This window comes from Poecilia reticulata, chromosome 15 (assembly GCF_904066995.2).
Source record: "Poecilia reticulata chromosome 15, P_reticulata-male-v2, whole genome shotgun sequence".
In the NCBI taxonomy this organism is placed as follows: domain Eukaryota; kingdom Metazoa; phylum Chordata; class Actinopteri; order Cyprinodontiformes; family Poeciliidae; genus Poecilia; species Poecilia reticulata.
The window spans coordinates 18545193-18568593 of NC_088844.1; the positions used below are offsets into that span (position 1 = coordinate 18545193).

Consider the following 23401-nt stretch of genomic DNA (forward strand, 5'->3'; position numbering starts at 1 on the left):
CATGGCAGGGATTTCATCGCAATGGCCTTGTTGACCCTGAGCCTCAGCACACTCTGGCGGCTCTCAAATGCAAATACTGGGCTGGTGTCCTGGATCCTGGGAGTGGCCATTCTGTTTGAGACACCAGACTTTCCGATGATGAGTAATTTTCTGCGAAGGAGGTGCATGTGTTTCGAAGGAAGCGACTTTGCTGCGAACCAGTCTATTTATTTCCGCTGAGATGGCCACTATGATTTTTGAGGTCAGATCTGGAAACATGAGGACAACGAAATAAGCAAGAAGACATTACCATAATTATACTTCAGTGAAACCGCTGTAATTAGATGACATTTGTTTTGAACTTAATGCCACCACGTTAGCTTGTAAGAACATACATAAATTAAAGTGAGACTAGAAACCAAATAGCTGTATGCATCGTGTGCAACCCAATTCTAATGACTGCGTGAGCAGAGACATGGTTTCAGATGAATTTGTGGTTTTTTATGTGCTCTCCATCTTGCATGTTTCTCAAACTTTTAATGGAGTACAGTTAGTAAAAAGGAAGGGACATTAGCAAAACTGCTAATTATCAGTTTCTCTGATTTTGCTGTTCATAGATATATACTTGAGTAAAATGAACATTGTTCTTTTATTCTATGAACTACTGACAACACGTCTGAAATTCCAAGCAAAATGTTTCTATTTATTTGCAGAAAATGAAAAATGGTCAAAATAACAAATAAGATACAGTGCTTTCAGACCCCAAGTGACGCAAAGAAAACAAGTTAATATTCATTTAGAAACAACAATACCAATGTTGATTGTTAGTATATGGAAATAATGTATGTTTTCATGAAATTGATCACTCAATCAGTCATATGATGATTGATTTTCTTTCAAAAGTAGTTTTAGGTCTGCATTGGAATTAGGTCTGAACTTTGACTAGGCCCTTCTAACATATGAACATGTGTTAAATTACATTGATATACCATTGTGTCTTATACATAGTTTTTTTTTTTTTTTTTTGCAAAGAAACAATGTATTCTGAGTTGAAACAAAAATACATTCAGCTTGCATTTTTTTAACATGGAAACCTCTTGGTTAAATCCTTTTTTCTGAAAATCAATTATTTGCCAGTGGCAACCCATGCCAGGGGCATAATCACCAAACAAGCGTGTGGAGCAAAAACAGGAACTGCAGATTTGCTGACCATAACATTCCTACTTCAGGGGTTTCCCCTCTATTTAACTCCATCTGTCTTTCCATGAGTGAAGATCGATGCTTGCTGCCAAATATCCTTCCTCCAGCATGACATTGCCACCACAATATTTCATGGCTTGAAGACATAACTGATATAATATTGCTTAGGAGTAACATCCTTCTGTTTTTCCTGTTGCTGAAGACTTTTGGATGTGTACTTTGTCTGCTGCTGTTTGTTCATAGTCTGTCTTTGGTAGTTTTGACACAGAATAGACGAAGGACGGAACCTTTGAATCACTGGGCTGGATATAATTTTCCTTACTAAAGGACATGCCTCAACAGACATGAATATTGTCCAGATGCGGATTCACATTTTGTAATAAAAAGATGACTCTTGTCTAAATTGTGGCATAGTTTTCACCCAGGCTCTGCACAAGAAATGTCCACAAAGGTTAAACAATTTAAAGAACATAGAGAGGACACACACCGGAGAAGACTGAATGCTAAACTAAAATCCTATTAAAATGTGCTTCAACAGTTTTTGCTTAGGGTATGCAGACTTGCAATGAAGTTAATACATTATTTTTTTCATATATTTCCTTGTAACATATCTGTATGTTTATTGGTTAAACTGTACACGATTCCTTTGCATTAAACATGGAGGATGTTTTGATTTGATTTTAAGCTTCAATTTCTTTATATTAAGCACCTGGAACTTTAACAGCGTTGCGTAATGCAACACAATAATGCATTACTTCATAAATAAGGACTTTTGCAAGGCACCATACCTCACCTAACTGTTTTGGACTGAGAAGCAGCACTCTAATATTTTAGAGATAGGAAGAGTGTCACCCTCTGATGATCAGCACATAGAATGTTAAATTGAATCATCTAAAGTCCTTACAACTGATGGCCCCAAAATTTGAACCTTTATGCACTAAGAATGCTTTTGAGCAGCCTTGAAGCAATGACGATCTGCAGATTGGCATTGCCTCTAAGCCCCAAAATACCTTCATCAAGACCTTTAAACAGAACCATGTAAAAGTAATTAATCTCCAATTCTTGTTTTTCCATCTACTTTCCTCATGATCATCAGCAGATCAAATGTTTCAGCTAAAACTGAACTCCGCAAACTTGACTTTATTATCATGTGTGGTCTTTTTAAAAAACAACTTAACTAGAAAGAAATAGAAATTAAACAAATGGATTAAACATACATATAACATACATACCACTTGTGCATAATGCATTATGTTCAATTGTAAATTAAATCAGTGACAGATTGTTATGCATCTACCTGGTAAAATCATGCTTTGCCTGTATGTTTACTTGGTTGATGCGGTGCAGCTTGTCTTAGTATAAACAGACAAATCTACAGTCGCAGTTACAGTAACAGCCTCAAAAACGCTCTCACGTTCATGTCATCAAAACCAAAATCTACTGGCTTGTTCCTTGCACAAGTTCACATGAACAAGGTCTGGCAGCCACTCTTAAATGTTGAAATAACTGTCTGGTGGATGACATAAGACTTCGAATAACTTTTGATTTAGCACTATTACTTTGAGGCTCAACTGTACGGGGACATTTTATTCAACTTGTATGAATCAAGTCATGTTCATCATGAGCTCTTCTGGTCCGCCACAGAAATAAATTGTGAGAAGGTCTGAAACAAGCTGCTGAGCCCAGAAAGCAAATTCAGGATTATGAATTAGTCATAGTTTCCATGACAGAGGTGGATACTTTGGTTGAATAAACGAGGGCTGCAAGGAAGGCACACATGATGCAGCAGTAACAAAAGGATAGGAGGATAACTGTCTGCATTTAATATAGCTCCCAAATAACACATTTGGGACTAGAGCTCATCGCGAAAGTCTTTTTTAATGAGTAAATATATTTTTGATAATGATGGAAAAATTGAAACAGCACTGTAAAGGACATCCACTGACAAATCCAGTCAAGTTCCATTGTGGTCCCTGTATTTGAACCCAATTCAGCCACTCTACACGCATGTCAATGCCGAGGAATAATGGGAACTAAAAGCTACAGTATGTAATTTTTATTTTAAAAAGCATGTGTTCCAGAGGAGCTTAATGTTTTTCATAGATTATATCATATTGGGGTGACATAGTGATAGTTTCAACAAATATACAAAAAATATCTTATGTAGAAGTTACATATTGCAGCTTTAAATATGTGTATTATCATCATTAGTCAAGTTGGCTCACTTCACTCATAAAGTCATTGGAGCGAATGAAAAACCACCATGCATTGTTTTGTTTTTTATTGTTTCTTTTCCATCAAAAAGCTTTGTTACCATCTGTGGTCATGGTACAAAAACATTACTACTGCTTTAATTCTAAAGATTATGTCTGAAGACATCATAAACATTTTATTGTCTTCCTCATTTTGTAAAAGTTAAGGGAAGTCTTAATTAGACAGTAATAAACCCTGAGCTTAGCAATGTTGTTTTTACATGACGAACCAGAGTGCAGCTCATCCTGATGTGTCTGTTTGGAGGTAAATGTTTTAGAAATTTCATGAAGAAAAGAGACACCGTGTTTTAGCTCAAAGTGAGCCTGCTTACTGCTGAGTGAGACCTTGAAGAAGTTGATTTAAGTGTGAAATGGCATTTTCTGTAAGTGGAGTTTAACTTAATTGAATTAAACTGGAAATAGAAGAAGTTGATGATTTCATTCATTCATTTTATCACTTTCACTGAAGTGCTACTGCAAAGCCTAGCCTTCCAACAAAATAGCCTTTTAGTTTAATAAGCTATCAAAGGTCTGTCAAATATGTGCAGAAAATATGTCAAACAGAACTATGAGCTGTTTACCTATTTAGAATTATTTATTCACTTGAGAGTCAAACATCATGGCATAATATGTGCATACATTTTTCACATCTCCCAACATTTGTCCTTGATATGACACACCACGGCGTTGATTCAATTATCATTATTTTTAAATTTTAAAAAACCTAGATGATTAAAGATCAGTAAGAGGTGAGTAAATCATTTTATATAAAACTCCAAAATAAAGTTGTTATTTTTGTTTCAAACAATTATATTTTGTTCCTCTGAATGGTTCCTCTGGAGACATTTGTTTCAAGACTACAGCAAAGGTTTATTTAGAATATTTACATTAAAATGTTTTAAACAACCCGACAAGAGACAAAAAAATAACCACTTTGTTCTGAAGACTTTGATAAAAGTTTATCCTCCTAGTTAGACTCTTTTTTCTTTTAGGAGCGATTTCTCAGCCTCTGTGGTGCTGGCTGGCGTGTCCCACTGAGCAGTGAGTTCTGCTCAGCGCATCCAGAGGTCACACAGACGCCTGGGGGGCCCCTGAGACCTGGGTGGCCCCTGAGCCCCGGCCGGCCTGCATGTCCCCTTTCACCCGGTTTTCCAGGCTGACCATTAAAGGCTCTGCCGGGACGCCCACGCTGACCTGTGAATTGGGGCAGAAATGTTCTTTTAGCTGAGTAGAGATGTTCTTTCTACAGATTCCAGGAAAAAAAAAACTTCCACAGAAATACTATTTCTGTTTTGGCGAACACATTATGATGTAACAACACTTCTGCGGAAAACCTCCACATGGTTTCCCTGGAACTTATTAAAGCCAAGGATCAGTAAAACACAGTCTGAAAATTATAACAAGCCCAAATCTGGGAATGAATTAATATCTCCTAATATCTCTTCTTTATAGATAAATAATCAACCAACATTAAAAGATTAAATTACCATTTGGTCCCTGATCGCCGGTGAAGCCAGGAATGCCATAACCTTTGACTCCTTTATCACCATGCTCTCCTCTGTCACCTGCAATTCATCCAAAAATATAAATTTTTTTGCAGCTATCTGACACCTGCAAACCCAGGTGTCAGCATCATTCATGATAATGTTTCAGCGATCACTGTAAGATACACGTCTTGGAACAGTTTGGGAATAATTTGTTATTTCAACAGCTTGCATGAGAACCTAAGATGCTTGTGAAAACATACTTTGAAATATATTATCTGCCGCTGGAACTTCACCACTGAGAAGCATCTGCAGGTATTTAAATCACATTTCAAATCACCAGTAAACGCTTGAAGTAGATTTTCATTAAACATTTTTTTTTTCATGACTTTCTCCCTGTACCTCTCCTGAAAAACACAAAAGCAACAACATCCCAAACGACAGCAGGCATTATTATCTTAATGTAGATGTTTCAACCAGATTCACATTTTTGTCTCATATTATGAACAAGGTGAGGAACTGACATTGGCCGAATTACTTTTCACCATTTTTAATACTAAACAAACACGGTCTTCACAGGGTCCCTGATTACCTGAGTTCATAAGGAATATTTCTGTGGAGATGGTGTTGTAGTTCACCTTATACACATCATGGTGAGTTTCATGGTCGCCTTATGTAAGGGGCCTAGAGAAGCCTGACAGCAGCATCAAAACATTTTTTATAATAGGTGACCCACATGTACAAGTGTAGATCAGAATATTTAAAGGAGAAATAGTGATGGAACCTCAGAGCTCCAAGTAATTTATTGAAATTCTCGAGGAAACACTGACATTGTAGATATTCTATTCCGTCATTGCTTTGGCTCTCTTGCCATGAAGCAAATAGTCCATTAAATGCAGTGTCATGATAAGGCTCCTTACACAAAGACTAAATACTAAGTTCTTCCTCTAACTGGTGGAGAAAACTGCACACAGCTCCAATGTGCAAATTGTTACATGGTATTATTTGAGCTCAAAAAGGTATTAATTGCTGCTTACTAGATATTTGCTCTTTTTTCTGATCAGGGGTTGTGAATGACAGTCCCTGTAGACAGTGGCTCAACTACACATTATTCAGGTGGATGCGAATACATAGATCTGCATTGAAAACAGTGTTTTACAGTTTTTGCTATGAACAAATTGCATTCCTAAAACATGATTTTAATACCTGATTCTCCTTGTCGACCTGGCTCACCACCTTCTCCATAGAATCCTGGCAGGCCCATTTCCCCAGCAACACCATCAGTACCAGGGTCACCCTGGCAACACCATCACAAGACAAGTTGCTAGTTACACTATACGACACAAAAGAGTCTATAAAAAATTGTAGTAAGGTTAAATACATTTCTTTATAAAACTTAAGAGCTGTGCATTTTGCCAATGACCAGCAAAACATCAAGGTTACTGAGCATAACTATAAATATTGAACAATTCAATGGAGTCACGGCTTCAAAAATATTTTTCAGCTTTAGAATTCCTGCAGTGAAGAGCCGTGGAACATGAATTGATTCTGCATTGTATAATGTGAGGAAGGCTGTCCAATTGAAAGACAGCCAAGAAACACTCAACACAGACCAAGTGTCTTGTCTTGTCTGCAACTCCTTATTTGTCCTCATGGAGACGTGGAAAATTGCAATGTTTTCATTCCGAGTTTTTCTGCCAAATACTTTAATATTCCCAGTCCAGTCCAAACCCTTGCAATGCGTTTGCATGTGGCTCAGACGGAAGAACAAAAGTCAATGTGAGCAATGCATACATGTATGCTCTGATGCCAAAGGTTCTGCAGGAGTTCAGCCTGATGCTTCATCAACAATAGCAAAACTTACAGGAGGTCCCGTGGGTCCTTTCTGTCCGGGGGGACCGGGGGCGCCCATGGGAACGTCCCCGTAGAGAGGACAAACTGCAGCACACGTCCTCTTTACTGAGTTGGCAAAGGTGGACATCTGCTCCAGGACCACTTTCTTACAGACCTCAATCACATGTTCAGCTGGAAGCGTTGGGCCCTGTGTGAAAAATCATTAGTAAAGACATCCCTGCAGGTCACCTGGCTGTGGAACAGGTCAATTTGGAGCAATTACTTGAGTCTCTGAGGAGATTTAGTGAGCGAGTTTGCAACCACACTAAATGTAAGTGTTCCTGTGACTCACGCACAACTCTGAGCTAACGAGAAGCTGGCTGCATGTGTTCTTGACAGTAAATGTGTTACTAAAAAATGTGTGGGCTTGATAGCAACAGAATTACTAAGAAAAATACTACTCTGTTGTTCTTGGTGCCGTTACTCAAGAACAGACTGAAAAACTAGTATGACTGCACCTCAACAAATTAAAATGTCATCAGAGGGCGAATTTTTGTCAGTAATGATGTTCAGAAAATTAAACTTGTATTTATTTTTGCAACAACAAAAAAAAAACATTAGAACAAGAGTAATTTGTTTCTTGTATAATGTCTATTAAATAGGATGATTAGATTTCACAACAAAAAAAAAATCAAAGTTCAGCTTGAATAAAATGTTAATGAAAGACTGCTGATTTAACCATTAGGCAGGCACCAATAGGTTGCAAAAGTTAATTGCAAAGAACAAAGTCTATTGCCAAAGGGATGTATTCAAACGTATTAAGGAAAAAATAATTAAAGACTACAGTTGTGGTGGGAAAAAAAGCACACTACCATGGAGATAACTGCAGTCCTGAGAAGATTTGGAAGAGAAGCCCATTAAACAGTTTTGAATAAATTAATAGGCTGGGGTCAGTGGTTCATTTCAGTTATAAAACCAATGTCTCAGAGTCTGGGGTACGAAATCCACGTTGCCTCAGGTCTAGTATGAAGTTTTCAATTGTTGATGTTTTAAGGAGCCATGTCATCTGCTGGTGTTGTTCCACTGTGTTTTCTCAAGTCCAAAATCGATGCAACCATCTACTAGGACTTGGTACCAGCCCACACTGTACCAAAGTAGTGATATCTGGTGTAATAAACATATTATAACTGAGCTTTATTAACCAAGAAACTAACCTGACCTAAGCCACCTAGAAAATCTGTGATATATTGTCAAGAAGATCATGAAGGGCAATAGACTCAGCACTGCAGATGAGCTAAGGTTGCTTTACCTCAAGCTGATCAACTCCAGGCCATGCTGCTTCACAAATTTGGTAAATCATGGAAAACACATCCTCCTTGCAGTAGATAACATTGTTGTATTAATGCTGCTTTCATTACTTACAGGCGGTCCTGGGAGTCCCTGAAATCCATCAGGTCCTCCTTCACCTCGAATCCCTTTTCCTCCAACAGGACCTGAACGACCGGGTAGGCCTGCAGGACCACGCTTCCCCCTGCCTCCCTGAGCACCTGGCTCACCTCTGTCTCCAACCTACAGATCATTAATTGCACAGGGAGAGGATAGAGCAGCAGATCAGATATATCAAAAAAAAAAAAAACATAAGCTCAAAATTTAGGCCTCTACAATACAGCTATCACAGCCAAAATAAAACAAACCTGAAAATTCCTGATCTTATAATAAAAGCCTAGAGTTTGGTTGTTGTTGTTTTTTTGTTTTCTTTGTTGTTTTTTTTACAAGTTTGGAGATATGCATGAACATTTCAAAACAGAAACCAAATGTGACAGATAACATTTGAGAAATGTGCAAGACTCATTTTGTTGTAGCAGTGGGCGTTTCTGCTCTTATCGCATCTGCAGATGCTCCAGATACGTAAGGAATGTTATTGTTGGACTTTTCCAACTATTAACTTTGCAAGTGCCATCAAATGAATGAATTGAGATGATCCCAACCAAAATATAGCCAAGAGTATCATATTTAAATACGACACCCCTGCTCGAGTTTTCTGCTGAGTGACAGAACTCATCGCTGGCAATTGATGATTATTTTATTTTTATAAACTGAAATCATTTCCATAGGGTCAGTACTTTTGCTGCACGACTGGCTATAATCTAGTTATATTAGATGAGTTCTGTTCTTTCAATACATAGATAATTCGATCAGTTTCAGAGATCGGTCACCCTATTATAATTATAATTATCAGTAGTTTAGACTGAAGCTCACCCTTCCATTTAGACCTTTCACTCCTTTTGCTCCCTGTAAAAACAAGTAATTAAGTATTGAAAAGACAGAAGAGAAATAATGTCAAACAAAAAGAACATATTCAATACATGAAGTCTTACCTCTGCACCTTTAACTCCTTTAATTCCTTGTATTCCTGTGTCACCCTGTGTAAAAAAATTAAATGTAAGAGCTTGCCAAATAGATTGTAGATTAAATATTCCCAAAATAAATAAACGACCACAACTTTTTAACAATACTTTAAAAAGTACATCCACCAATGGTACTTGCCATAGAGCTGGCTTCTCAGGACTTGCCTTATTCGTTGGAGGTATTTGGCTGTGGCTCCTTTCCTTGTGACCTCATCGAGGTTGCCATTTGCTTGTTGTATTCCCAGGTACTTGTAGCTGTGCTCTATGTCTGCTATTGTTCCTTCTGGGAGTGAGACCCCTTCTGTGTGGGCGACCTTCCCTCTCTTTGTAACCATCCGACCACACTTCTCTAGTCCGAATGACATCCCAATGTCAATGCTGTAGATCCTGGTGTGAGAGCCACTGTCCAGGATGAAACATCCAAGATCCATAAATACATCAAGGACAAAGCCTCAACAGACGATGTGCTCAGCGAATGTCTCAGGCAATGGGGAACAGAAGACAAGGTGCTGGAAGTACCATCATGGGAGGACAAGCCCCTACATGGGATGTACCACCGACAAATAACTGAAGTGGCTGATGTCAGGAAAACCTACCAATGGCTGGAGAAAGCTGGACTCAAGGACAGCACAGAGGCTCTCATCCTGGCCGCCCAGGAACAGGCCCTAAACACCAGAGCAATAGAGGCTCAGATCTACCACACCAGACAAGACCCAAGGTGTAGGTTGTGCAAGGAGGCCCCTGAGACAATCCAGCACATAATAGCAGGGTGCAAGATGCTGGCAGGGAAAGCATACATGGAACGTCATAACCAAGTGGCGGGCATAGTGTACAGGAACATCTGTGCAGAATATGGACTGGAAGCCCCGAGATCAAAGTGGGGAACACCCCCAAAAGTGGTGGAGAATGACCGAGCTAAGATCCTGTGGGACTTCCAGATCCAGACAGACAAGATGGTAATGGCGAACCAACCGGACATTGTGGTGGTGGATAAAGAACAGAGGAAAGCCGTTGTGGTGGATGTAGCAATACCAAGTGATTACAACATCAGAAAAAAGGAGCATGAGAAATTGGAGAAATACCAGGGTCTCAGGGAGGAACTGGAAAAGACCTGGAAGGTGAAGACCACAGTGGTGCCTGTGGTCATCGGGGCCCTCGGGGCAGTCACCCCCAAACTGGAGCAGTGGCTTAAACAGATCCCAGGAACAACATCAGACATCTCAGTCCAGAAATGTGCAGTTCTAGGCACAGCCAAGATACTGCGCAGAACCCTCAAGCTCCCAGGCCTCTGGTAGAGGACCCGAGCTCAGAGGATGAAACAGACCACCCGCGGAGGGTGAGAAGGGAATTTTTATATATATATATATATATATATATATATATATATATATATATATATATATATATATATATAGCACAAAAGCACAAAACTTGCAACTTTTACAACGTTAGGGTCTGAAATGCTTACATGTTTGAGCACAGATTAAATGAGGGAATAATACATTTGTTAGCTACGTGGGTAATAATGAGACACTGGATGCTAATGTTGATCCTCTGTATAGATGCCTAAATTAGCAAACCTTTTGTGAATGTGGTTACAAGTCCGGCTTCATTTCAAGAGTTTCACAAACCAAATGCATAATATTATCTTAGCATCAACTTCAGCCAGCCATGTTGGCTGGGGGTTACATTACTTGCAAAAACCCACACTTGTTGGACCATAAAAATAATATTATTGGTCTAATTATCAACAAGTCATATCAGAAAAGACAGTTTACTTGGTAGAGTTGGCTTATCACCTCTAGTAACTGCTCCAGATAAAAATATAATCTCTAGGAGATTGTGTCCTATTTTAAGAGAAAAAGCAATGAATTAAAAAAAGAAAAACTTTGGGCTCACAATTTTCTTTTCCTTTTTTTTAATTTAACTCTTTTTTGGCCCAAGTTTAGCTATTTGTTGTGAATTATTGTAATCACCATAAAATGTAGTGATTAGATTTGATTTTATTGTGTTTCAACTGATCAGTCCTGCAGCTTATGTAGAAAAAGCACTCAACAGATGTTGTGTCTTACTGAAGCCAGTATGTGTGGGACTGAGGCGCAACCTGACAAATGCAAGATTTCAGGTTAAACCATCAACTTTGCAAAGCTGCAAGTTCATGGAGGAATAACACTGAACACAAACAATAAAATTCCTTTCATTTTCTCTCTGCAGAGTGTATCAGCTTCATTTTTTCACTGACAAGTGCTAATCTTCATATGTAAAATTTGGCATACTTTTCAATCCCTAAGGAACAGTCCTGTTCATTCTCATTAACTTTAATGTTTATTAACTCACACTTGCATGCCTCTAAATATATATTTTTGTAGAGGCAGCGCTCTGCTCCAAGCGTCGATTCTTTCTGATTAGATTTGTTTACCTTTGCCACAGCATGCCAAGGAAACTCAAACAGCTGTTTGTGCTTTCTGGAAAATCTGTCATCTTCGTTGGCTTGGCTTAGTCTGTAAATATCACGAACAGGCCCAGAGGGGCACTTTGATAATTATGCACTCTCATTACAAGCGAGGGCAGTAAAGCCTCAACAGCAGTTATGTATTTACCATTTGCATGCACTGCATTGCAGAAATTTAGGTGACACTTTTAAGTAGTCTGTATATTAACTCAGTGGATCTTTAGTTGAATTCCTAAAAGTGCAACATTTCTTTCAAAACCAGTAAAAAGTATCGATTTGGAAAGACAGTACATCTGCAAAACGTTTAATCTTTGTGACTCAGTGACTCAGGAAATAAATCCTGAGTAGCCACCATGAAACATTTCGCTCTGTCTCTAATGGTCAGAGGATGTTTTACCTTGATTCCTGGTTTTCCAGGTACACCCACGTGACCCTGTAAAGAGTTGACATGCTTTAATTGATTGAGGAAAATTAACTGGTGTTTGAAAGAGTCAAGAAAATTCTTTGGGAGCACTTACAGTAGGTCCAGGTGGACCAATAAATCCAGGTCTTCCTGGCTTTCCCGCCGAACCTTTGTAACCTCTCAGCCCCTAGAGAGTAAGACATTTATAAACCAATGGAGAGTCTGCTTTATTCTTTGTCGCTTCCCTTTAAGATGGCAAACTACTTTACAGACAAAATGTATTATATGCTTGTCTGGAGTGACTGAAGGGCTTGAAAATGTGACTTACAGTTTGGCCTTGGGGACCCATTTCTCCTGCTGGCCCCAGGGTGCCCTTCTCTCCCTGTAAAAAAAAATACAAATGGCAATAAATTAATCTGCCAAAAACAACTCCATTTCACATTTATTTACGGAACCGAAAAAAGATCAGACCTTTCCACCGCTACGCCCAGGTTTTCCACTGAGACCCTGGGGTCCTTGATATGCCTGCAAGAAAAAAGATGACATTTACAGGATAATGAGAGGACACTCAAAAAACTCAAGAGAAATGTATAAAACAGAAGCTAATACCTCTATTCCTGGATCACCATCTCTGCCAGGTAAACCCGGATCTCCAATAATACCCTAGAGATGTCCAAACCATTAGTAAAAAGTGTACTAAGTATTTCAAATGTATGTTAATGTCATGGTTCTCAGACTGGTGGTTCGTTAGCTGCCATTGGTAGTGAAAAGGGTTAGGGATGGCGTATGCAAGGAAAACTTAAATCTGTGCAGGACATTCACACAAAAATTAAATAAATGATTTAAAGAGTGCATTGCAAATTAAAACATTTATTACTGCTCAATCTGGCAAGATAAGGCCATATTCTCTGGCCCAGAACTTCTTGGTGCTTTTCTCTATGATTTGTCTCAAAGCTCAACTTCAGCAAGCATCCAAGAAAAGGAGACTGATTAGCAGGTGACTTTGTGAAACACTTGACAATGTCACACTACAGAGTGAATAAGAAAATGTTTCATGCTATGTTTTCCTACCACACTCTTTAAAATAGAGCGAAACACTGAATATACTGTAATCCAACTATCAATGTAGTCGATAGTTTGCCCTCAGAATTGGACCATGGCTGGTGCTGAAATGACTTGGGTTCCATCAATCTCTAAATTTAGAACTTGCATATGAAAATGACTCAAAATCCAACTTAACTGTGTCACGGTTCCAAGTTTAAAATCCAGTGGGATGTGATAATTGATAGATTCAGTGATCAGGCAAATGACAACAGCAACACAGACTTAGGAAAACATATTTACCACATTTTGATTTCTGCAGCATCATGTTTACTAAAGTAAGTCGAGAAGTGCTGAATGTACAAAAGACCTAATGAGAGAAAATGTCAAATGTGCAAATAAATGCTTCATAAGCAAGGCAGCCATGTTGGACATAGAGTTAAGAGCTGATAGACGTTTTACCTTTCAGAATTCCAACTTATAAGGATCTTTCTCATCATTTTCTATACTAGGAAAATGTAAAGCTGTCAGTAGAAGAAAGAAAATTGAAATTGCATCATTTGTCCAATTAAGCACATACATTTTCTTTTTCACCGAACAGGAAATGTCCATTTCCTGTTGTGACGTTTAAAAACATCAGGGAAAATGGCGGTACTTAGAAAACTTAATATTTTTTGACATACTTGTGATACAAAATGTGAGAACCATTGTGTTATGTAATGCAGTGTTTGTGTCGGCTTTATCATTACTTTTGATCCAATAGTCCCAGCTCTGCCTACAGGTCCTTGGATACCCTGAATTTTACAAGTAAAAAAAAAAATATCAAAAATCACATTAATTTCACTTAACATATATATTTTTTTCTTTGATCATTTTTAATATCTCATTTCATACTCACAGGCCTTCCCTTCTCTCCAGGAGCTCCCCTTTCTCCAGGATCCCCTACAATACCCTGTCAAGTCAGCATGTGAAACAAAACCGATTAGAAAGTTACTCTGAGACAACACAATGAACGGGGAAGTCCTCTTTCGTTTACAGCACAAGGGATTACCAATGCGGCTTAGGCTCTTCTTTCAGTGACTCATTCGCTCATGTTGATACAGTTCAGGCCTTTACATCTGCGCCAAAATCTAGCCACATGAACTAATGCTGTTTATGGAAACGGCACAACAGCCAAAAACCCACTGCAGTCTGATTCCAGTGTTTTACCCCGTCAGAGATGATTTAATAGCCCTCTGTGGTCACATGGGGGGATTGTGAACATAGAAACAAAACATTAAGCATGTCCCACTGTGGATAATGGAACAGGGATTCCCACCACAACCCACCTGCTTTCCTCTGGGTCCGGGCCGCCCCGTAGCCCCAGAATTCCCTTTTTGGCCCTGAAAATGCAGAGAGATGAGTTCTGATGATTTAAAATGAGAAGCAAATCATCTAAATAGGAAAGACACACAAATACCTTCACTCCTTCAAACCCTGGAATCCCTGGATATCCTTGAAGCCCTTTAGTGCCCTTAAAGGAAATAAAAGAGTAATTAATACAGCAGTTATATGACTGTGTTTAAAGGGTTTTACTCCTGAAACTGAACAAGTAACCATACCACTTCCCCTGCTTTCCCAGCCTCTCCATTGTCTCCAGTAAGTCCACGAATTCCCTTTGATTGCAAATACGTCCAATTAAAAGTTAGCTTTGAAATCGTGCAACTGCAGCAACAAGCATACCTTAAAGCCCGCAGATCCTTTTAGTCCTTTCAGCCCTTGCGGACCTCTCTCTCCCTGCGAACACAGCATCCCGTTCATGCACACTTGTGGTGTTTCATCATAAATGATAGGATGAACAGAAGCAATAAATTACCCTTTGTCCCCAGGATCCTCTCATCCCTTTTTCTCCTTTGATTCCTTGCTCGCCCTGAGGATGTGCACATAAGTCTTCATTAATTCAGTCCATGCATGAGACAGCAAAACAGCGGAGCACTCGGGTCCAGAGACGGAGCTCACCTTTGGTCCCGTCTCACCAATGTTTCCGTAGTCCCCTGTGTTGCCACGGATTCCCTACAAGAAATCACAAGCGTGACATGTTCCACTGCAGAACTTTAAATGTGTTGTTTATACTGAAGCTGTGTTCTTGTGACAAGTGTAGGATGTGGTTTGTGATTTTCTTGCTGATATCACCAAAGAAATGAATGGAAATAAACAAATCATTCAAGCAACCCGCTAACCGAAGCTGTAAGCCCGGCTTGTAACTTTTGTAAGGCTCTGAAAGAACTATTGAAAGAACCCACTTTCAATAGTTTCCAAACCTGTAGGTAAGTCCAACATTTATTTATTTTGTAAAACAAACAACAAAGCTAAGGGTAAATATTTTACAGTATACATTTTTTTATGATTTCTTTGTACTATTTTGAATTTAGTAGGTATGAAATATCCAAATAGAGGTACGTTTTAAATTATATTATAGAAAAGTTTATTCATTTCCACTGAAAACTGAAACTTATTGGACATTTATTACACAGAGTGACATATTTTAATTATTTATCCATAGGAATTTGGGTGATTAGACACTAAGATTTAATTAGAAAAATAAAAGTATACAATGATTTTTATGGAAATTCTGCAGATATTTTTTGACAGTAATCTGAATGCTATGCCTTTCACAATCATAGTGAGACTGCTGACTTGACAGTTGTCCAGGGAAAGGTCACTGATACGCTCCACAAGGGAGATAAGTCTCACAAGGTCATTGCTGTATCCAAGTACATTAATGGAAAGTTGAGAGGACAGAAAAATATTGGAAGAAAAATGTCATTTAAAAATGAAAGAGAAATTTGCTTCTGATTCCTTGTGTTGTGTGGAGCAGATGAAATGAAAACAACTATTAAAACAATCTGGGCTTCCTTAGTACCTCACAAGAGCTACAGGATGTGATTTTTTTTATTTACCTGTAAGTAATAATGTTCTAAATCAATAAAAAATTAACTAATGTATCATGTTGTGTACAATTTACTAAAATGCACCTGTTATTGTGTTGTTTCTTTTTGTTTCATGGGATTTCGGGGGATCCTAAATTTGCAAGGGTTGCATTTATCACATTTGCGGAAAAAAATAGAAAAGCCAGATTCAGGAAACATTAGTCATAAATACAACAGTAATTGTTTGCACAGATGGTGACTTCCTGAGTTGTAGATGGAAAAGCGCTTTCCATTGCTTTGCCTGCGTTAAACCGAGACAACAAACTGTTGAAACAAGGCCCGGACACCTTTGTGTTGTCAGTTTATTTGACCATTTCATCTAACTGTGTGCATTCAGTGGAGACAGCTGGACAGAGGTTCACCTCAGAGATTTTGTGACATTTATTGGATTTATGTGGGCCGGGCAGCTTGTCCGACTGAAGGACCACCCACCACCTGAGATGGGCATATCCATGTACCTGTGCCAGTACATGCCCTCCTTGGATGCGTCTAGAAAGCACATAAGTTGCGGCTTTGTGATTCACAAGCTGGCAGGAGGTCAAAACTCTAAACCAGTTACTGGAGACAGATGTTTCCTCCCAGATGAGCAACAACTGAAGACATGAACATGTAGCATGTAGAGCTCTGGAAATGTGCTCTGGGTGTATGTCCATCTATGTGTGTTTCTTCAGGCACCGGAACGAGTTTTGTTTGAGTCCGCGGACAAGAGGAACGCCAAGCCATCACATGTTAAAAAAAAAAAAAAAAAAAAGGGGAGAAAAATCTCCGTCTTAAACACGTATTCTCTTGAGGGTTATTAAAACTCTCGGAGTTTTACTGCAAAGCATCAAAGAGATTAACAAGACATAAATTCAAAGTGGAAATAACAGCGTCTGTGGTTCGCTCTTGTATGTGCAACTGGCTCCTTTAGCGGGGGATTTTCTTCTGTAATAATACCTTCCATGTTTTCCCCCCCCCAATAAGGTCTTCATGAGATAAATCTGATTATTCATGTGAATCTTACCATAGGATAGCAGTTTGGTTAAACAGTTGACCCGTGCTCATTACCAGATCATCGGAGGGTACAGTTATTGCCTAACAGTTTTTTTTTTCTGCGTGTGGGACTCATTAGAACATCTGGCTGGGTTTCTTCCCAAACTCAAAACCATTGGAAATCCTCTTATCTTGAGCCAGTTTGAGAGAAATCCTTCTTTGAAAACTGACGGGGTTAACACTTTAATACTGAAATTGCTATTTCGGAACCGCAAAAACAAATTCTGTACCATTACGTGTTTATTTGTGTTTATCTCAGACTCCTTAAAAGAATCATCACAAGACTACACTCGGAGCCCTCGAGACGCAGATCTCGAGCCTTCGTTTCGAGATCTGTTTCCATTCATTGGTGTCTCAGTCGAGTTTCTTGCTTGTATTTTCCACAGTCTTACACTGTCATTTTAGAGTCAACTCAACTCCTCAGGGTGCAGTGAGAACAACTCAATTGCACTCATGCTGAGAACATGAATCATATTGTATTATGCAAGCCTCGATGCTTGCATGACAGTTTAACATGTTGTATTTATTTACCCAGTTGCCCAGTCTTCCTTGGTCTCCGGGTTTTCCTGGAAGCCCTCTGTGACCCTATGGATCAGGAGGCATGCATGTCAGAATAGTTTCAAGTGACGTACAAGTTTTCCATGCAGGTGCAATCACCTTTGGCCCTGGAGAGCCCTGAAGTCCTGGCTGTCCATGCAGGCATTTACAAGTTGCTCTTCCAGCTGTGAGGCCGATCTCTGCATATCCCCCGCACTGGGCAGACAGACACCAGCGTAGGTTTGAAGCTTAACGCTTTTGTACAATAACTGAAGTGCATCAATGTTTGAGGCTGAAAAGGCAGAGTTTACATATGCTCATGATGAACATGAGTTTGTCACGAGCATATGTATCACATTAAACTTGTTCCTTGTTCTTAATCACATGAAGGAAACATTATTTTTCAGGTAGGGAAAATTTTCATACAACGCATTTCTTAAGTGATTTATTTTTTTCAAACTGGAATTAGATGTTCAAGTTTAAATTTATTGAGAATTTTTCTTTATTTGCATTGGATCAAAATTGTACATATACACATATATCACACACACACACACACGCACACACACACACACACACACACACGCACACACACACACACACACACACACACATATATATATATATATATATATATATATATATATATATATACACCCACTGCAATAAAAGAACCCTTACCAAGTGGATCAACTGTGAAACATGGTGGTAGTACAATGCTGAGTGTCAGATTCACTACCAGTGGTACTATTCTATTATTGCTTCAATTTTATCCTGAATCCAATGCTAGACAGCTGAAACATAGACCCATGTGGGTGTTCTAGCAGTAAAGATGTCCCGGAAACACGTTAACAATGGCATTGGAATGGAAAAGTTTAAGGGATGGTTTCCAAACTCAATCCATTAAAAATACGGAAGTCAGTAGGCAGATTCATACCAGTAAATAAACAAAACCAAATAAACTCCACCATTTCTGAAAGGAAAAGTCTTCAACTGGAGAAGAGAAATTCATCTTAATACTTGTGGAAGTGGGTCTGATTTTACTCATAAGTGTTTTATAGAAAACTTAACAATAAATTCAAACTTATGCGCCTGTTCCTAGATTTCTCAGATTATAGAAGTTGTTTGTTGGATGGTCATTCCATTCTGGGGGAAAAATGGCTAAAATGTTCCATTAATAATCCAACACTAATGTGGCAATTTTGCCCATGATGAGTGTATGGAAACATCTCTTTAGCACTATAGACAACTTACCACACCGGAGAGCTCACAGCAGCTCTCTGAATAAGCCTGCTCTGGATCACATGACACTTGCATCTGCTGGAGATCCACCTAGATGACAATAAGACGTAACAGAAAATGAATTATTTTATTAAAACTTTGACAAATTTTATTGTTACTCAGATTCAAGATTACAACATACGGAAGCGGATCGGTCTCTTGCAGCCCGTTTCACGATGGATGTGTAGCCTTTTCGGATGACTGGCCTTGGCTCATCGATGCTCTCCACTCTGATCTCCTTGCAGTCGATCAGCAGCCTTACTTGGCTGCCCTTTAGGCTCAGAGCCAACTTGTGCCACTCTCTGTTAAACAATTTTTGCAAACCTTGGAAAGTCCTGACCATCTGTGTCCCCTGTGGACCAGTGTAAAAAAAGTCCAACGACTGTCCATCAGGCTGGAAACGCAGGCCGACTTGTTCTCGTCCTTCTGGGTCACTGACTTGCCAAAGGTTCCAGGACGTTTGAGCAGTGTCATTGGTCACTTTAAATGTTGTGATAATGGAGTATTCAGTGGGAAGTCCATCTGGATACACATCACTGTGCAAAAAGACTGAGATTAAGATTCAAAGAGCTGAATAATTCTAAAAAAAAAACAAAACAAAACAAAAAACCTAAAACGTTGAAGAGCTTTTGGTGAAACAGATGGGTTTCATAAACTAAATTCAATTGAGTCTAAAATGGACCAACCATGATCAAATTCGGATTTTTGAAACATCTGCAATACCCACATCTGGTTTTTGTGAAATGGTTAAAATCAAGTTATGATACTCCAGATGAAAATTAAGATCCCGTTAACCTCACAATATTGCCACGGCAGCAATTTGAGCACTTTATTTGGAAGTAAATCTCACCAGTTGCTAATTTTTATTATCTGTTAAGTTTTCTGTGTAATCTTATCACAATCCATTAAATGCTTTGCAAAACATCCTACTGCTTTGCTCTGAAGAAGACGAGTTTAAACCCATCCCTCAAGGGTTGGCATCCTGAATGTTTTAGGTCTTGGCCTTGTTCAACACACTTGAATCAAACAACGATTCGTCAGCAGGCCTGTGCAGAATTTTGACATGCTGAGGAGCGAGTTGGACCATTTGAATCAGCTGTGTTGGAGCAGAGACACGTCTAAATCTGGCAGGAAACCGGCCGTTGAGGACTGGAGCAGGACACCCATGATCTAAAGCATTTTACTGTAGCGTTTGCTGTATGTTCCAGGACATTGTCCTGCTGGAATGTAAACCTTGGAGAGAAGACCTTAGCCAAAGAGAAGCTTGAATGCAGTATTTCTATCAGAAGACGACAACAGATGGTGCAGTAGTGTTAATATTATTCACAGCTTGTTGCTTACAGTAACAGAAGATATGTTTCTGAAATTTATGTTGTTGTTTTTTTACTTTTTAAATAGGACAGAAAATACTTTTAACAGGCTTTAAACACGTGCAAACATGATTATTTTTTATGGAACACATGCGCATGTAAGCATGGACAAGTAAGTGAAACCAAGTCAGCTTGAATGCATAATTTCCTTTTCATGTAATACTACTGGATTATCTAGTGAAGAACAATACCTCAGTGTCTTCTGCAAATGAACGGACGGGTTGATGCGGTAGGCAACTGCCTCAGCTTCAGACCCATCCACTCTCTTCACTCCTTTCGACTCAGGAACATGGAACTCCTCCAGCAGATCAAAACCTCACAGCACAAACATTTAGTCATAGTTTGACGTCACTTCAGTTTAACAATTAGAGTAGCTGGTCTGCTTCTGAATCATACGTCAGGGCTGATATCACTGATTTCTGTAAAGTAGCTGCATTACTCAGTGTTGTGAATAATGACGCAATCCATCAAAGCCATTATGCTCGAGCAGCATGTTTATTTTTCCTGAAGGTGTATTTTGGCTCCTGAACTTTCAACACACAGTGATTTGTGTTTGAGTTTGTATTAGCCCAGTGTGACTATAGTGTGTCTTTTAAGGCAAGAAATTGTGAATGAAAGCTGGACGAGGTTCTGATTTCATATATTTAGACGTAAGCAGAGGAAATGTCCTGTTTTCTCTCCTAACCGTACTGTACATTTTTATTGGCAGTTAATTCAGTCAAAGAAGCATTGTGCCAGCTGGTTAATTTACAGTGGCATCGAGCCCCAGTGGCAGCACATTGAAGCTTTATGTACACACATTAACCTCAGGATGACCTCAGAACAGCTACACTGACTCTACTGGAAATACTGACTGAGGAACGGTGACACACTGACACCTGCTGGTCACACTATGGAAATACAGCAACCATGGTGAAAAAAAAATTTATAAAAAAAAAATCTTCACAAATGTTTTTTCTCTACTTTTACTAGATTGCCTACTTTGATTCAGCTATCTCTTTAAAATGTAAGATTAGAATTGCATAATCATGCTCTACCAACATACTGTTTCTGTGTGCAGAATGATGTCAGATTTATTTAAACATGCTACATTAATGCAGATATCACATGATTTAAACTTACTTGGCAATTTTTGACAATGGACTGACGCCGAGATGGAAACGATTGCCACAAACAGCAGCATATCCCTGAAGACTGGCATTTTTGATGATTAAAGACTGGAGTTTAGGAGTACCTGTGATACAAAAGTTCAGTTTAAGTCATGTAAACTAAATAAGATCAAATCAGACTAATTGGTGCGTTGCATTATTAAATAGGAACCTTATGTTCAAAATCCAATGCATAAAATATATCATAAGTAACCAGGAAAGACTGAAGTAGAAAATAGAGAAAAATAAAACTAACTTAAAACAATATTTAAATGTGAATTTGTTAGCAAATTAAGCATCCTAACCAGTCGAGGCATTTTCTTCTGAATTTCAGGTGAGTAATTCAAACATCAATGGCTTAAGGTTAAATTGCATTCAGTTTTATACCTGACAAATAGGACAGAAAATACATGTAATGGGTTTGTAAATCAAATAAATTTAATTGAATCTTTATAAATGAAAATTACAAAGAGGTCCTCTTAACGTCATTTGTCCCAACCGTTCACAACGTATTTCTTAATAGAGAGAGAGAGAGAAAAAACAGCAAGTTACTCACATGTTCTTGAAGTTTTCAGGGCTCCTGCTGACAGAACGTATGCAGGTCCTGCAGTGATGATATATCCCAGTTTAAAGTGCAGCCTGAGGGCCTGAGTTTGTGCTGAGCAGGAGGGCCATTCACACACAGAGGTTCAGGAGCCCAGAGGAGCCTGTCCCCTGAGCTCCACTCCACCTGTGGTCCCTAAGGGAATCTGTCTCTCCTCATAGGCCAGCAAGACACTGGTCATATTAACAGACCTCAGTCTGCCACACTTGTTTAACAGATGGAGCAAAAGGCAGATACAGCAAGTTGGAACATTTAAAAGGTACAATACCTAAAGTGTTGAAAATGCAAGACAATTAGGCCTTCAAGAAAATGTCCGTAAGTGGCTTTGTGCATTGGTATGGAGTGTGCTTTTTTTGTAGATCTTAGAAATTTGATTCCAACAAAATCTTAAACATACCCTATTTTAAAGTAGATTTTAAAACATTATTTTTAAATTTAAGTGTTTCATCATCTACACTTTCTAGCTGAGAGGAAGGCGTAGTATTTCACAGTTAAACACGAGGTGTTCTGCAAACATTCCAACCCGACTGAATCACCACACAGAAGATCAGTGAAGCACTATTTACAAAAGATAACAGCTAAACAGCACACACTCGGTGCCCTGTAAAGTACTCGTGGCCAGTTGAACCTTTCTGCATCTTGCCACATGACATCCACAAATCACAATATGCTTTATTGAGATTTCATGTGATACACCAGAACAAAGAAGCACATCATCGTGAATCAGTTTTTAACAGAAGTATAATAAAAAACACAATGAGGCACACATCGGACAGGTCCGGGAGAAAACAGTTGAGAAATTGATTTGATAAGACAATGTTCCAAGTTTTGCATTGTTCGATCATATTTTCCAGATATGGGAAAAAAAAACTATGCCATAACATCAGGTTGTTCTTCAAACAAAATGCTACGTGTGGTCAAATGCTAACACTTAAAGACAAATGCTAACACTTAAAGACATTAACGTTGGTGCAGAGCTCATCTTCCAGAAGAACAGTGACATTTATCATACAGCTAGGACTTTATGTGAATGTAGGGTTGGATGGGGGGATAGCCCTCACCTACTTCCAGTCTACAATTTATAGCAAGACCACTTTGCTAAGAAAAACACCAGTTTCAGTGTACAGTTGAGTGAAGTTAATGAAGACATGCCTCAAAGACCATGCAGCTGTAATTAAAGAAAGTCCTAGAAAGTTTTGACTTCGGGGAATTGGATGAACACAACACAACTCTGAACTTCTATTTGTACATTTAAAAAGAAACTGTTATTTTCGTTCTTTACAACTTTGAAATGCATAGAGGGTTATCATTGAAACTCAACAAAATGTGAACAAGTTAAATTGGTGGGGATACTTTTTGCTTGCCACTATAATTCAAAAAGCGAGAGAAGCAGAGAAGATTGCAGGGC

At 38.8% G+C, this 23401-nt stretch overlaps 1 protein-coding gene across 1 annotated transcript; it reads right to left on the bottom strand.

The window, feature by feature from the left end:
- Window positions 1-628: 628 nt before the first annotated feature.
- LOC145555031 (uncharacterized) lies at window positions 629-22563 on the bottom strand. Its single transcript, XM_081616122.1, has 27 exons — window positions 21946-22563; window positions 21364-21475; window positions 20433-20556; window positions 19014-19407; window positions 18845-18922; window positions 17711-17806; window positions 17585-17638; window positions 15051-15104; window positions 14908-14961; window positions 14775-14828; window positions 14654-14707; window positions 14512-14565; window positions 14381-14434; window positions 13951-14004; window positions 13802-13846; window positions 12621-12674; window positions 12483-12536; window positions 12340-12393; window positions 12127-12198; window positions 12006-12041; window positions 9127-9171; window positions 9008-9040; window positions 8171-8317; window positions 6780-6956; window positions 6122-6212; window positions 4919-4996; window positions 629-4625 (listed from the first exon to the last, which is right to left on the bottom strand). The coding sequence occupies exons 2-27, from the start codon at window positions 21440-21442 to the stop codon at window positions 4420-4422; spliced, it is 2295 nt and encodes a 764-aa protein (XP_081472248.1). The 5' UTR covers window positions 21443-21475; window positions 21946-22563; the 3' UTR covers window positions 629-4419.
- Between the last annotated feature and the right edge of the window lie 838 nt (window positions 22564-23401).

What these genes read in the sequence shown, in the direction of transcription:
- LOC145555031 (XM_081616122.1), bottom strand. Translation starts at nt 21,442, where the DNA reads ATGCCAGTCTTCAGGGATATGCTGCTGTTTGTGGCAATCGTTTCCATC. An exon ending in AAGGAAGACTGGGCAACTGG is followed by an intron (nt 15,105 to 17,584) that starts GTAAATAAATAC and finishes GATTTCTTGTAG; the next exon opens with GGAATCCGTGGCAACACAGG. An exon ending in AAGGACCCACGGGACCTCCT is followed by an intron (nt 6,213 to 6,779) that starts GTAAGTTTTGCT and finishes TGGTGTTGCCAG; the next exon opens with GGTGACCCTGGTACTGATGG.